The 13,443-nt window shown below is 54.8% G+C and overlaps 1 protein-coding gene across 3 annotated transcripts in view; it reads right to left on the bottom strand.

The window, feature by feature from the left end:
• Positions 1-13,443, bottom strand: part of Cpne2 (copine 2) — a 37,660-nt gene that overhangs the window by 2,861 nt on the left and 21,356 nt on the right. For all 3 annotated transcript variants that reach the window (XM_085681975.2, XM_048432314.3, XM_048432306.3), the window contains 8 exons: positions 13,274-13,363; positions 12,691-12,789; positions 12,247-12,333; positions 11,030-11,089; positions 10,002-10,135; positions 8,395-8,449; positions 5,757-5,808; positions 4,520-4,653 (listed from right to left, as the gene is read on the bottom strand). In XM_085681975.2, coding sequence (XP_085538101.1) covers positions 4,520-4,653; positions 5,757-5,808; positions 8,395-8,449; positions 10,002-10,135; positions 11,030-11,089; positions 12,247-12,333; positions 12,691-12,789; positions 13,274-13,363 — 711 coding nt within the window. The remainder of the gene's footprint in view (positions 1-4,519; positions 4,654-5,756; positions 5,809-8,394; positions 8,450-10,001; positions 10,136-11,029; positions 11,090-12,246; positions 12,334-12,690; positions 12,790-13,273; positions 13,364-13,443) is intronic.

Below are 13,443 nucleotides of genomic sequence, written 5' to 3'. Positions count from 1 at the left end.
CTGTCCTGGCCATCTTGGAGCGCTGTTAGGAATTCAGTGTTCTGCCCTGCCCATGAGATAAACAGAGGAGCAGTGTCCTGATTCACTGCTGGGGGCTTCTGTCCTCTAGTCTGACTCCTGATTGCCAGAAGGAAAAGCCATGATGCTCAGGGAGGGCAGAGGTGACCCAGGTGGGCACGGAGCCACCTTCGCACGTAGCAAAGCTGCGCAGCTTGCAGACGATACAAACCTGCTTCTTCTTCTGTCCCAAAGTACAAACTACAGGTCAGGGTGTGGTGGGCTGGTGCAGACACTGGCCCTACCCTCCTCACCCCAGCTCCAGTGCTGTGCCTTTAAGAGACCAATCCCCAGGCTGGGGATAGTTGTTGCCATGGAGATAGTAGCCTGAACTGCACAGCAGACAGCTACCGCTGCCAGCCCCTAGGCCTGGTTTTATCAGTCCATCTAGACCCTTTCCCTGCCTCTGCCAATGGCTGCTTCAGGGTCTCTTCCCTAACTAGCTTTTCATTCACATTAACCTTCCCTCCCAGGCGGTTCAGGGCAATATTCTTGGGACACTTAGGAAGAGGCCTGACAGAGGTCTAATTGGCTGCTCAGTCAAAGGTGGCACTTGTCTTCAAGCCTCACCCAGTTCTGACATGTGTCCCCTACTTCCTGTGGTCCCCCCACTTCCTGTGGTCCTCTTGCTCTCTGTTATAGCCTGCTGTCTCCCCACCCCCCAAGGATCTGAGTGCAGAAAGGCAGGGCCTGGCTCCTGCTAGACTGTGGGTACAGTAGGCTGGGTAAGAGGTTCCTAACAACGTAGGACCTTTAGCAGAAAACCTAACTGTGAGTCTGCCTTACAGACCACCAGAAGGCTCAGAGGGATTCAATGGCTTGTTAAGGCCCCGTTAACAGGTAACTGACATGTTCTAGGTTTATGCCCAAATCTACCTGACCACAAAGCTGGGGCTCCTTCCATGCTGTCCTCTGCCATCCACTGTATTGGTAGGTGGACACGGTGAGCTATCTTGTCACCCATTAACCTGGGATTGGAAAGTGAGTGATTGGGACAGTGACCTAGGGCAAAGTCCAGAAGCCTGGCTATAAACCTTCCCTCCTGGGTGCCATCGCCAGCTGGGACAAAGCCAGGTTCATAACCTGGAGCTTCAGAGGTCCACCACCACCTCCAGAGGTCCCCAGAGCAAATCAGAAGGGCTGTGGAGGGAGAGAATGGATAGAAGGGGTGGAAAGGGACTCTGAAGTCCTGGTGTCCCTATTGTGCTGGTCCCTTCTGATCCCCTTCCTAGCCACAGCTCTTAAGTGAGTGTCGAATCCTCTGTCCCAAGTAAATGTGCCCTCTGCTTCTACGGCCAGTGATGATTCCACAGGAGACCCCTCTGCACACTCCTTCCCTGCACCCTAGGTGCTCCTGACAACCCAACACACACTGCATGTCAGGGGCCTGGAATCCAATGCAAGCCTCCAGTATGTCATCAAATAGACTCCCCGAGCCAACTCCCAGTACATTCAAAGATTCCAGGCATGCATCGGTGCTAGGACTGTGCACAGCCACTTCTCCTAATGCCCCGATGACCGGGTTCATGATAAACGGACATGACCACAACAGTTCCAGGCAGAGTCTGGGGAAGCTGGCAGTTTCTGCCAAAGGCCCTGGGATGGGAGTAAAAGACATTCCTAGGAGGCTGGCTGCTGCCTATACTCCATCTGACACTGGATGCTTAGGCCACCAACCAGGAATGGGCCACAAAAGACAAGGCCTTACTGACCAAAGCAGAGGCCACTTTCAGGCCACTCAAACCTGCCCATTACCCTCCAGTGGCTCCTCATTGCCCTCAGGAGGAAACCACACAGAGCACCAATGGCTTCCAAGGGTGCCAGCCTTCTCAACCTTGCCTGCGCTGTCACTCCTATCCACTACACGCACACATGCCTTTGGACGTGCTGTTCCCCTTGCTGGGCCATTATACACACGCACACATGTATAAATGCACAGATATAACCCCAGGAAGCTAACTCTTAAGAGTCTCTCAAGTCTAAGTCTGGACATCCCCTTCTAAGCATCCACCTTTCCTTGTGTCCTCTGTCAGTTAGGTACCGTCTGTATGGTCCTGCACTGCAGCCATCAGAGGCTTGGCCACACTGCATCGTTGCTGTGGCCTCCCAGCTAACTCCCGCTAGCCTATAAGCTGGACCGCCCTTGTCCAGGCATCCTTAAGGTTACACAGCAATGCTCAGAAAAGACACACGGACCAAATGAATGGAAGAGCGAGGCCCGCTGGAGACACTGCCACCTGCCCTCCGTTTCCTACATGTGGATGTGCTGTGTGTGCAGATGTGAGGGAACCGGGGGGTGACGTCACATCAGCTTCCCCAGCACCAAAACATGGCTAAACAGAAGCAGCAGCTAGCACTCCAGTTACTTCTGTTTGCCGTGGGCCTCACGGTGCACAGCATTACCAAATGCTAGCCTGCGCAGTGCCCTCCGACATTCTCATAACTAACACATCGCGTGTGCCAGGCTCTAGGCTGAACAGTGCGCATGCGTATTTGGTTGAATCCCTACGTTACCTACAGAAGGAAAGTGCTGGATGAGAAAAACCAAAGCTCAGAGAGCTTCAACTACCTGCCCTAGTAGCACAACCAGAAAGTGGGGGAGATGAGGCTCGAACTAGGTTCTTTCCCCTTGAGCTTGAGCCACCCCACAGCCCGACTCACCTCCTTTGGTGGAGAGGGTGGAGGCAAGTGGTGGAGAAGTCTGCATCTACTCCTGGGCCTCAGAGCGGGAGGAACAGTAGAGACTCCGGGCCCTACTCTCTCAGTTAGAGATGCTTAGGCATCATCTGAAGTCACAAGGCCTGAGGGGTAACAGCTTACCCCAGGAAGCCAAGGGTGGCTTGCAATAGCAAGTAAGACCAAATGGGACTGATTCCAGAGGGGTCAGAGCAGGTGTCTGAGCGCAGACAACAAAACAAAGGTGAGGCTCTCATGGGTGAAGAGGAGTGGACAAGACCCTAGAGACCTGGAGTCCCTCCATCATGAAGCCACACGTCTCCAAACCCTACCTCCTGCCCAGCTGACTCCTGGCTGGCAGCAGGTATGGCAGGAAGCAGAGGCTGGGCATACTACTGGAATGTGTTTGTGTTCCCCGCCCAGATGGTTTTTCCTAAAGAAGAAAGCAGGCCTGTCTTCATTCCTTTCTAAGACTCATATAGCCAACAGCCTTGTTGGCACCAAGCTTGGCACCCTCACAAGAGGGAAGTGAAGCTGAAGGCTGCTCACTACTCTGCCCTATCCAAGCTATTCTATCTCAGAATCCCCAGCAACTAAAGAACAACAACAGAACACGGTCCCCGCCAGGCCTCACAGAGTTACCGTCCATTCAGGTCACCCCATCTTACATCACCACAGGGGTCAGCACCCCCACCGTGTCAGAGGAAATGGGCTTAAAGAGAAGCAGGAATCTGAGTTCTCAGCTGCAAACTGAGAGACTCATCTAATGCACGGTACAGACCACTAGCCCCTTCCTGGCTGTCCCTCCCTCAGCACTTTGTGGGCACTATTCCCACTCACTTGTTCAAGGCCTCGCGTGGGGGTACTCCAGGATTATCAAATGCTGACCTGGGCAGCCTGGCATGACCCTCTGTGACACCAACAGGACACTGATGTGCTCTAGGCGCATGGAAAGAGGCGTAGAGCACACGACTGGGACGGGCTTCCTCCCCAGAGCCTTATCTGCCTCCAAGACAGTTAGGACAGACCCAGTTCTTCCCAGAGCCAGCCCTGTGTCCTCTTCTCAGCTCTTACCTCCCTTTTTCTCTGCTTCCCCAGTGACCAGGTGCCTCCTTCCTCTGAACAGCGGGCCCCTTCTTCATGGTGGAGAGTCTTCCCTTTGGGATAGGCTAGCAGCATGGTCTCACAGACCTGATCCCATCTACCTACAGAGCACTGTGTTCCTGTCATCTGTCAGGCACTGTGCCAGGCTTAGGGTCTATAGTGAATTGAGTACACTGAGCCCTGGCCCATGTGGCTGAATCTAGAACCGACAGGTACGGAATCGAGGGCCAAGAGGCTGCTAAGTTGGAACAGAGGCAAGAACGGCAAGGCGGAGTCAGACCAAAAGGAGGTGGCCGTGGGGGGCCAGTGAGTCGCCATGCAGTGTGGGGAAGAGCCTGTGTGGAAGCACTGTCGTCTGGGCCTGGGGGAAGGGACGAGATGAGCAGGGGGTCACAAATCTGACTTCCTGCAATGCTCCAATGGCACTGCTTTCCCGATGGCATTGCTTTTCCAGGAAGCAAGGCCCAGCACACTTCAGCCTCAGAACCAGACGGACAGCAATCTAGAGAGTCCGCATCTCACCTGGCCAGGGAACCAGGGGAGGTGAAACATCTTCCTCTCTAGCCCCATCCTGGCAGGAAGATAAGAACACACATCCCAATCGGATCTCCCTCCTGTTGGGCAGGGTGCCAGCCACAGCTAGCCTCATCCCAGCGTGCGTACGCCCTTGCTGCCTACTTACCGTTGCCGTCTGCTGCTGTGTGGCCTGGGCTGCAAACCGGGCCACGTGGTTGACGATAGGGGAGAAGTTGGTGGGACCGTAGAAGCGGATATGGGGCAGGCAGGCTGAGTACGCCTGGGCAATGCCATCCACACCTGCAGAAGATGACCTGGGTCAGCCCAGTGCCTCTGGGCTCCCGTCCTCACCCTGCTGCTGACAGAGCATCTACTCCATGCTCCCCCAGAACATCCCTGACATGGCCAGCTTGGTCTTGAAACAGGAAACTCTCAAGGACAGGGCTAAGGTCCTAGAGTGTCTGGCTGTGAAACTCAGACAGGCCTGCGTGGAGGCCTGGGGTGACCTGTTTAAGCTTCCAGAGCCTCTCTTAGTGGGTGAACGGCAAAGAAGGGGCCAGGCAAGCAGGTGATACGGGGAACTACCTGGAAGTCCACTCTGGATATTCTTGGAAGCTGCTTTGGTGGGGGCTGGACTTGAACAGCTCCTTACAATCATGACCAGCCAACACTTCACAATGCTATGCTCCTGGCCAGAAGGCCTCTGGCCAGGGCTGACATGGACCAACCTAAATTGACATATGTCTTTGAGGACCTGTACTAAAGCAGAGCCCAGGGAGCACTGCCCATCACTTATGGCCAAGGGACACCCTCTATTCCCAAATCATAGCTATAGCCCTAGGGACATGGGGGAGTTCCTTCTCTGTGGAGTTCATCCTGGCCCAGCGCTGGGATCCCCCAAAGGAAGAGAATGCTCTTTCATTCCCTTCAGCATCCTCTCTCCTCTCGGTTTCTGAACTGTCTTGAGCTACATGTGGGGAAGGGGTGGAGCTGAACTACCATCGCCTCCTGTCCCCTCCCTGCCGGGCCACCATCATCGTTGGCCATCAGGGGAGAGGGGCAGGCAGGAGATGAGAGCAGGAGTGTAACGATGCCTTCCGAGACTACACACTGCTCTGCTACCTGTCCCCCCAATTCTTATCTACTTCCCCATGCACCCGAGGAACGAGGTAAGCAGGTATCACACTTCCCTGGGGCCAGAAAGGGGGGTAAAGGCTCAGAGAGGTTCAGGGACTTCTACAAGGCTTCATCAGGCACAGGCGGCTGTGGTCCTTGAACTCAGGACTGTAGGATTCCACACTCCTCTCACCTGTCCCTCTGAGGAAGCAGGACAGGGAGGACAGACACTGGAATCCTGTCCCTTCCCTCTGCCCGCTTCTTCTGCAGGCAGGGCCCACACTCACCTGAGCAGAAAGGGTTGGTGGGGTTGAAGTTGATGGCAAACTCATGGGACACCTAGGAAGCAGAAGACAGGCTGAGAGGCGGCATCCTGCCCACATCAAGGTCACCCCCTCTGTGCTGTGGGAACGCCTTCAGCCAAGAGCCTTCAAGCGACCATGCATATAAGAGACCAAGCCCAAGTGGGCTGGTATCTTAAAGGCTATTGGCTGAAGGAATGCCCACAGCACCTCTGGGGTTTTACTCCCTTACTCTGCCATATCTAGGTTACTGATCCCACATCTGCCTCCCTTACTTCATAACGGTGAGACTGAGACCTTACATGCCAGTTCACTGTCCTCTAGGGGGGGTGTCCAGGATGCTGTGTACCTCCCTTGCCAAGAGACCTGAATGGGACAGAGATGGCCCCAACGGCAGTGGGGCCCTGGAACACTAGAAATGCCCCTGTTCGCTCTTTCCATTTGGGAAGCCACTTGTTTGGGCGTTGAAGGCTTTTCCAATCTCAGCACCAGGCAGGGTGTTAAACAGAAGTCTACCTCACACCCCATACAACTGGGATTGGCTGACCACTGCTCATGGCTAAACTCAGGAATCAGACCTTGCAATGGGGCCGAGTGGGTCACACATAGGCTATGTAGCAACCCAAGACCTGATCCTGCATCCCTGGGGTTGGAGAGTGGGCTTAGGGGTAAAGAGCACACTCTGCTCTTGCAGAGGACCCAAGTTCAGGTCCCAGCATCTATATCTAGCGGCTCACAAACACCTGTAACTCCAGCTGTAGATGAACTAATGCCTTTGGCTCTGCCAGCCCCTACAATCACATGTAGGAGTCCCCCTCTGACACACATGCATAATTAAAAATAAAGTAAATCTTAAAAAAAAAATAGCTGGCCTCTCAAGCTCTGGAGCCAAGCCACGTCTGCTCCAGCACCTGCTGAGCCAGTAGGCTGGGTCCCGGATCCACTCTGTCACAAACAAGGGCTTCACACCAACTGTATTCCAGGGACTAGCACGGCAGGAGAGAACCAGGAGCCTCCACACAGAAAGCACGAGTAAACGACTGGGTGCTGTGAGGACAGTGCCAGGGCAGACAGCCAACCCCCACGCGAGTGTGGACGATGTAGGCCAGGGCTCCCAGGAGCAGGAGCACCAGGCGGGGCACGGTGGCAGGAAGGAGCCAAGGAGAAGTAGTCAAAGATAAAAGGCACATGGTAAAGGAAGAGAGGAAGGCAGGTTCATTGGACGAGTCAGGTGGCAGAATGTCAGAATGAGGGCCCAGGAGGGCCAGGTCTGGTATACTCTGGCAGTGTGCCTGGCCGCTTAGAGTCCACTGTGTTAGCACCACTGGGTGCTTAGCCTGGCCAAGGCCCAGCACCCCCAGTATTACCCTGTGACATTTCCAAGGCTTTTGCTCAAGAAACATCTCATTCGGCTGAGTTCTTTGGAAGCTGGCTGTTGTCCTAGCAACAAGCTCTTGCTGGGCCTGGCCACTGGCTCCTCCTTCCCCCACTGTGGCATCTATGTTTGCCCAGAGCCCCAGTCTGGATCCTTGGGCAAGCACTCACATTCCTGCCTCACACTGTTCACGGCTAGGATGCTACTGTTCCTGTGTCAGATCCAGAGTCACTCGGCTGCTCTAGGTGAGCCCTGAGGTGAGCTGAGACAACGGGAGGCTATGCTCGTTCTAGAGGTGTGTAGCACAGCAGGGCAGACTAGAAGGGGAACTGGCTGAGCTGGCATGCCTGCCATCCCCACAGGCTCCTCCTCTAGGAAGCAACAGATTTGGATATGATCCTAGAGTCCATCTGCACACCTGGAGCACAGGCCCGTGGAGTGAAGATAACCTCAGGCAAGCCTTGGCTGTTCCATCTGTGAAATGGGATAGTGCTCTATGGCTCTGGTTGCAGAAGCTCTCCAGCTCTGTGGCCTGTGTTCTCAGTGACTTCCCAAGCTGGGCCACCCAGAGTTTCCTCCTGCCATAGGTGAGGTCCTTATCAGTCCTCCACCAGGGCCACTCCATGGGCATCTAGGCTCTCTCTCTCCTCCTCTGTCTCCTTTCCCGAGACCTGCCTGCCTTGGCCCTCCTCTTTCCCTGGTACTTTGTAAACTCTATTGCTCATCCCATGTCTAACCAAGAATCCCACTATTTCCATCCAATGTTGTCAGGGAGGCTGAGGGTCCCGTCTCCCTGCCCTGTGACTCAGACCGCTGGGTACTCTATCCTCCCTGAACCCCCTGTGCTAGCCTCCTCCACAGTGAAAGAGGGACCACAGCTGACCTCTGCAGCTTGGGGTAAGATTACAAGGAAGCCAGCCATCAGGTAGAGTTGCCTGCAAAGTGCTCCAAGAGCCAACAAGCACTGCTCTCTGACCTTTTGCCTTTCCTGATGTCCATGCTGTGACTTCTCCCTGATCTGCTCCCCCCATTCCACCCTCCCACCCCAGCTCAGTCCTGCATTCCTGACCAACTCTGTGTGCCTGGCCTCTCCATTTCACCCAGAGTGGATCTTGGCCCTGCACCCTAAGATCACAGTGTCTACCCCTCGACTAAGACGCAAGTGCAGTCTGGGCTAAGCCCTCCACCCCATTCTTCCCCGGCCCCAGTTCCATCTCCACCAAAGGAGGTAGCCTCCATGCCACTCACCTTCCAGTCTGGAGGTAACTGGGCCCCAAACCCCAGAGCAGGGAACATCTTATCACTGAGCAGACAGAGAGAACATGTGAGACATTTGGGCAGCCTTCCCAGCCAGACACACACGCATGCACACACACACACACACACACAGAGGCACACACACACACACACACACACACGCCACACCCTCTTCCTCTGGTCCAAGTCTGTGTCCCTTATGCACTCTAGGAACCAAGAGCAGAAATTCCCCCTCCAGAGTTATTCCCCACTAAGCCCAAACCTAAATTCACCCTTGGGTGGCAGTTGAACACGGCTTGACACAGCAGACATTGTTAAATTCTAACCAGTGGGCCTAGAAACACCCTAAGATCACAGTGGAAGCAAAAGGACTGGTTCCAGGCTTCCAACTTCCTGTTTACAGTTGGGGGGGGAGGGGAGGCACTCCTAAAATGATATCCATGACCTACCTCCATTAGCCCCAGAACCTAGTTTCACCTTCTTCCTGTCCCTGAAAGCCACGCTCGGCCCTGGCCTCTCACAGTTCCTCACACATATAGGACACCCTGTCTCAACGTCAGCCACTATGCTCCATTTGAAATAGCCCTCCCTAAATCTGTTTTCCTTAACAAACTCCTCACCCGCCAAGGCCCAACCATAATGGCTACTTCTCTTTAAGGGCCACTGACAGGTCCCTGAGACCCCATAATGCCTCTCTTTGGTGCTCCCATGACTTCTGCCTCCCCTGTAAACAGATGTCTCCTGATCCCAATGATTCTTCTAACAAGCTTCCGGGCAAGGACAGTGTCTTGTTTGTTTACTCGTTCAACATTTATATCAAAGACACTCTGGCTGCTGTGCAGGACACGAACTGATAAAGCCCAGGACAGAGCAGGAAGACCAGTTAAAGGAGATGCCAAAAGGGAGGCAGAGTCCCAGCCGCCCCATGGGGTTCTGCTGAGCCTGAGGGCCAATGGAGGCCATGGGTGACCTGGTGGGTATCAGGGTCTTCCACCTGACCATGAAGCCTTCCTTGTTCCACATGTTGTGTGTGGCCTGTAAGCTCGATGCCCTAAAACTGGGCCATCTAGGCCCTAGTCATCAGCTGTGTTCACTCAGATACATTCTTAAAAAACAAAGCAAAACAAACAAGCAAACAAAAACCTGGTTCTCACTATGTAGCCCTGGCTGGCCTAAAACTCACCTGGTAGCACCCAGTTGACCTTGAACTTACATAGGTCAGCCTGCCTCTGTCTCCCGAGTGCTGAGTGCTGGTTGGGCAGTTACTAAGTCCCACCCAGGCCTGCATCCCAGCTATGAAGGCAGTAGCTGCAGTGTAGCAACTTAGCTTCATCTTCCATGCTAACTCATTTGCTTACTAGATAATTGGCACGTCACGTATAGAAAGAGTCCAGTTTGAACCCGGGCTTGGCAGGTGAGAGTACAGGAATCAATGGGCAATGTCTGCCATGGGAGCGGAAGGGACAATAACTGTGTACGTGCCTCCTTGCTCACCGTTCCTAGGTTTGCAGATCCCTGGGTCCCTTCTAGCCCCGACAAGCTGAGCGTCCCAGGCTGAAGGGACACCGGCTGACCTTCACAGTCACCTCCAAGCGTACCTGTCGTAGTCCTGGATGATCTGTCCTACCGCCCAGATGGCTGACAGGTATTCGTTGGTGCCCATGGGGTTGATATAGTGCAGAGAAGAAGGGTCGAGGGGATTCCCGTTGGAGGCTGTGAAGTCTATGCCAACCTGCAGAAGGAGGGAAAAAAGGCCAAGCAGTGTGGCCAGCCACTCAGGGACTAGGAGGGCCCAGTGGACACAGAAAGTCTACACATTCCGCAGCCCCCACAGTCGGGATAACGGCTGGAACCTTCAAACTGTTTGGCTGTTACTCTTCTGCTCTCATGCCACGCGTGGCAGGGAAGGCTGGCAGGCCCCTGGGGTGAGGAGTAGGAATTGGGCTCTGAGGCCATTTGGAGCTTGCACTACAGAAACAGGCAAAGGAACCTTTCACCTTGTAAACAAGTAACAGTCCAGTGCTCACTATATGCCAGGGACTGTGGGACAAGCTGAGGTAGGAGGAGAAGGAAAATAGAGAGGGTTCAAGTTCATGGCCCTTCCAGCCCAGGAGAGGGACGAAGGCGAATGAATGGAAAATTCCTCAGATGCTTTCAGACAAGACAATGAATGCCAGATGTGTCAGAGGACAGAAAGCACCAGGGGAGGTTGGCAAAGGTGACAGAGAGAACCATGCAAAGCCCTGGGGTGGACAGAGAACTGCCAGGAACAGAGTTGTGGCCCAAGTGAATGGAAGAGAAGGAAGGAGCAAGGGGATAGTGGAACCCTCCGGGCCAGTGGGAGGAGCTGACCTTTCTCCTCTGTGGTGGGGGGTGGGGGGGGTGAGGGAGGTGGGGAGTGAGGGGGTGGGGAGGGGAGGGGGAGGGCCTGGGCCCTGCTCTGCCCCCAGCCAAGCCTGACTCAGCCCACCCACCAGGACACACTTCCCTACACCCTCTCCTCTGAAGTCAGTTGCATCCCCAAGGAAATCCTTACTAAAGTCTATCACTTGACCCCGATGCTGTGGCAGAGGCCTGAACACTGAGGGAGGACCATGGGTAGGCTGGTGGCAGGTAGGGGGCTTACGGTGAACATGAGCTGGCAGCCTCCCAGGATGTAGTCCAAGAATGAGTAGTTCCGGTGTATCTGGAAGAATTGGTGAGTCAGTGGGTCCTGGTTGGGCTATGGATGTCCCTGTAGGAGTTGGTGCGTGTGTCCTGGAGCCTCAGGAGAAGGCCAGAGACAGCAGCTGGGCCTGATCTGATCACAACAGACTCCAGACCTCTCTAGTAAAGGCCATGAGCGGATGAGGAACCCAGAGCACGGGGTGCCATTCTAGGCAGGGACCAGCTCCCAGAGCCAGTCACGCCTGCCAATCAGTCATCCAATGGAGGAAGCCTGCATTCAACACTCACTGGATGCTGGGCAGCCACCTCCCCGAAGCCTCGCTGCCTCCCTTGCTAACACACTCCAAGTGCAGATGCCCGTCCAAGGCCTCCCGAGCAGGGTAATAGCTAGGAGATGCCGTGTCCGCTGTCAAGGCCTCTGCCTCCTCCCAGCAAAGCATGTTTTCAGGTCAGGGGCATCAGGGATCTCTCCAAGATAAATGCAATTAAGCAAAAATTTTAAAGGGGCATGCCCCTCCCATGCCTGTCACGCCTACACTTGGAAAGATGACAAGTTCGAGGCCAGTCTGGACTGCACAGGCAGACCATCTTAGAATCAGGCTGAACTGGAAGAAAACAGCCAGGCGGGCACCAAAATATGTTGAGTGGCAGGTGTTTCGGAAATGGATTCAAAATCATGCTTGGCATTGACAGCACTGTCTGCAGCGCTGCCACCAAAGGGCCCTGTGACCCTGTGACAATCTGGGCTAAAATGTGACTAGACTAGGGAGGCCTCAGCAGGCAGCAAAGCCATGCTCTCCTGCACGTCAGGCCGAGCCAGGCGCACTTGTCCACTCACGCTGCCTTCCTTACTGTTCGGTCTGCCAACGTGGCTTGACCACAGTGTTTTGAGTCTTAATGTCCTCATTTCTACCAGGGCAACCATAGCTGCCTGGGTCCTCACTGATGCCAGAAGCCAGGGCGCTCAGTCCCAGCGTCTGCCCCAAGTGTATGGAATTAGCCTCCAGGGTAGGCAGAAGTGGTTCCCAGCTAGAAAAATCCCCTGGGAAATCAGCTCACATTCTTCCTGGCTCTGTACAGGAAGGGGATAGGAGACCAAGCCGCAGCATGTTCTGCCTTTCAACACACCCATTCCTCAGACAAGGAGACCAAGGCTTCTGTGTACCCTCAACTCACCTTGCATGATCTCAGGATAATGATACCCGAGTTCTTGTAGCTCTTCTTCTTCCTCTGCTTTTTGGGGTTGATGCATTCCATCTCCAGCTGGCACCGCGGGAAGGAAGGGAAGCTCAGCTGGGGGATCTCAAGACCCCATTCTCCCAGGGCTCCAGAATCCCCTCTACAACCTAGACCCAGGGTCAGATGCCTCCCCAGAGAGGTTCCCTGGGTGGCCTCCTCCAGACTACTTTCTAGGTGCCCAGGCTTTGGGGGCTGTTCTCGCTTCATCCACACCCTGAACCTCTACCCCACAGACAGAGGGAGAAACTGAGGCTCAGGGAGCCTGTCTTTCTCAAGGTCACAGAGGCAGAAGAGGAGCACCTATGTGCTGGGGTCAACGTCCTGGACTTCTCTGCAGTCACTGCTGGGACCCGGCGATCACAGCACATACACCCATCTTACCGGGACGCCATCCCGAGCCTCATTCATCTGCAGCACAGAGGTTTGAAACTCGCCGATGAAGTCGTGGCCTCCATTACTGTCATAGTCGTAGCACATAACCTGGCACAGGTGCGGCATGGTCACCCCAGAGCTGTCCCAGGATGCACTCTCAGCCTGTTCCCACCTGAGCAAGCCTCATGTCTATTGTATGGGCATCTCCTCCTGCCGCCTGGTCTCTCTGGGGTTCCTGAGCTGCCTCCTACAGGAGACTTTCTAGGACTGCTGGAAAAGCAGGTTGAAGTTCCCCAAGGATGAAGGCTGTGCTGGTTACTCTACCCACTTGGCATGTGTTCCTCCTCTGGCCAGGCCAGGACCCTCTGCAATCCTATCCAGCAACTCTGCAGTCCTTACATAGCAGGGCTCTTGGGGGTGGGGATCCTGCCCAAGCCCTGAGGGTCAGGCAGATCCAGGCCTTGACCCTAGGGCCCCTATCTTCTCATCAGAAGGGCTCTTCCCAGTTTCACTATGTATACCAGGAGCCTCGTTGGGGTGGAACAGAAAGTGGGGCTGGCAGGGTGGGGAACACGGCCCCAGAGTCACTGACCTGGATGGGCTTCTCCATGTCCCCATCACACAAGGACACCAGTGGCACAGTGAACGGCTTCCACACAGGGTCCAGAGTGTACTTGATCACCTGGGAAGCAGGGAGGAGCAGAATGCTCACAGACTCATTAGCGCCCATTAGAGACGGATGTGAAGACATGGGCAAACCCT

This window comes from Myodes glareolus, chromosome 22 (assembly GCF_982192425.1).
Source record: "Myodes glareolus chromosome 22, mMyoGla1.1, whole genome shotgun sequence".
NCBI classification, from domain to species: domain Eukaryota; kingdom Metazoa; phylum Chordata; class Mammalia; order Rodentia; family Cricetidae; genus Myodes; species Myodes glareolus.
The sequence above is the reverse complement of the archived record's forward strand: the minus strand, read 5'-3'. Positions and strand labels throughout refer to the sequence as shown.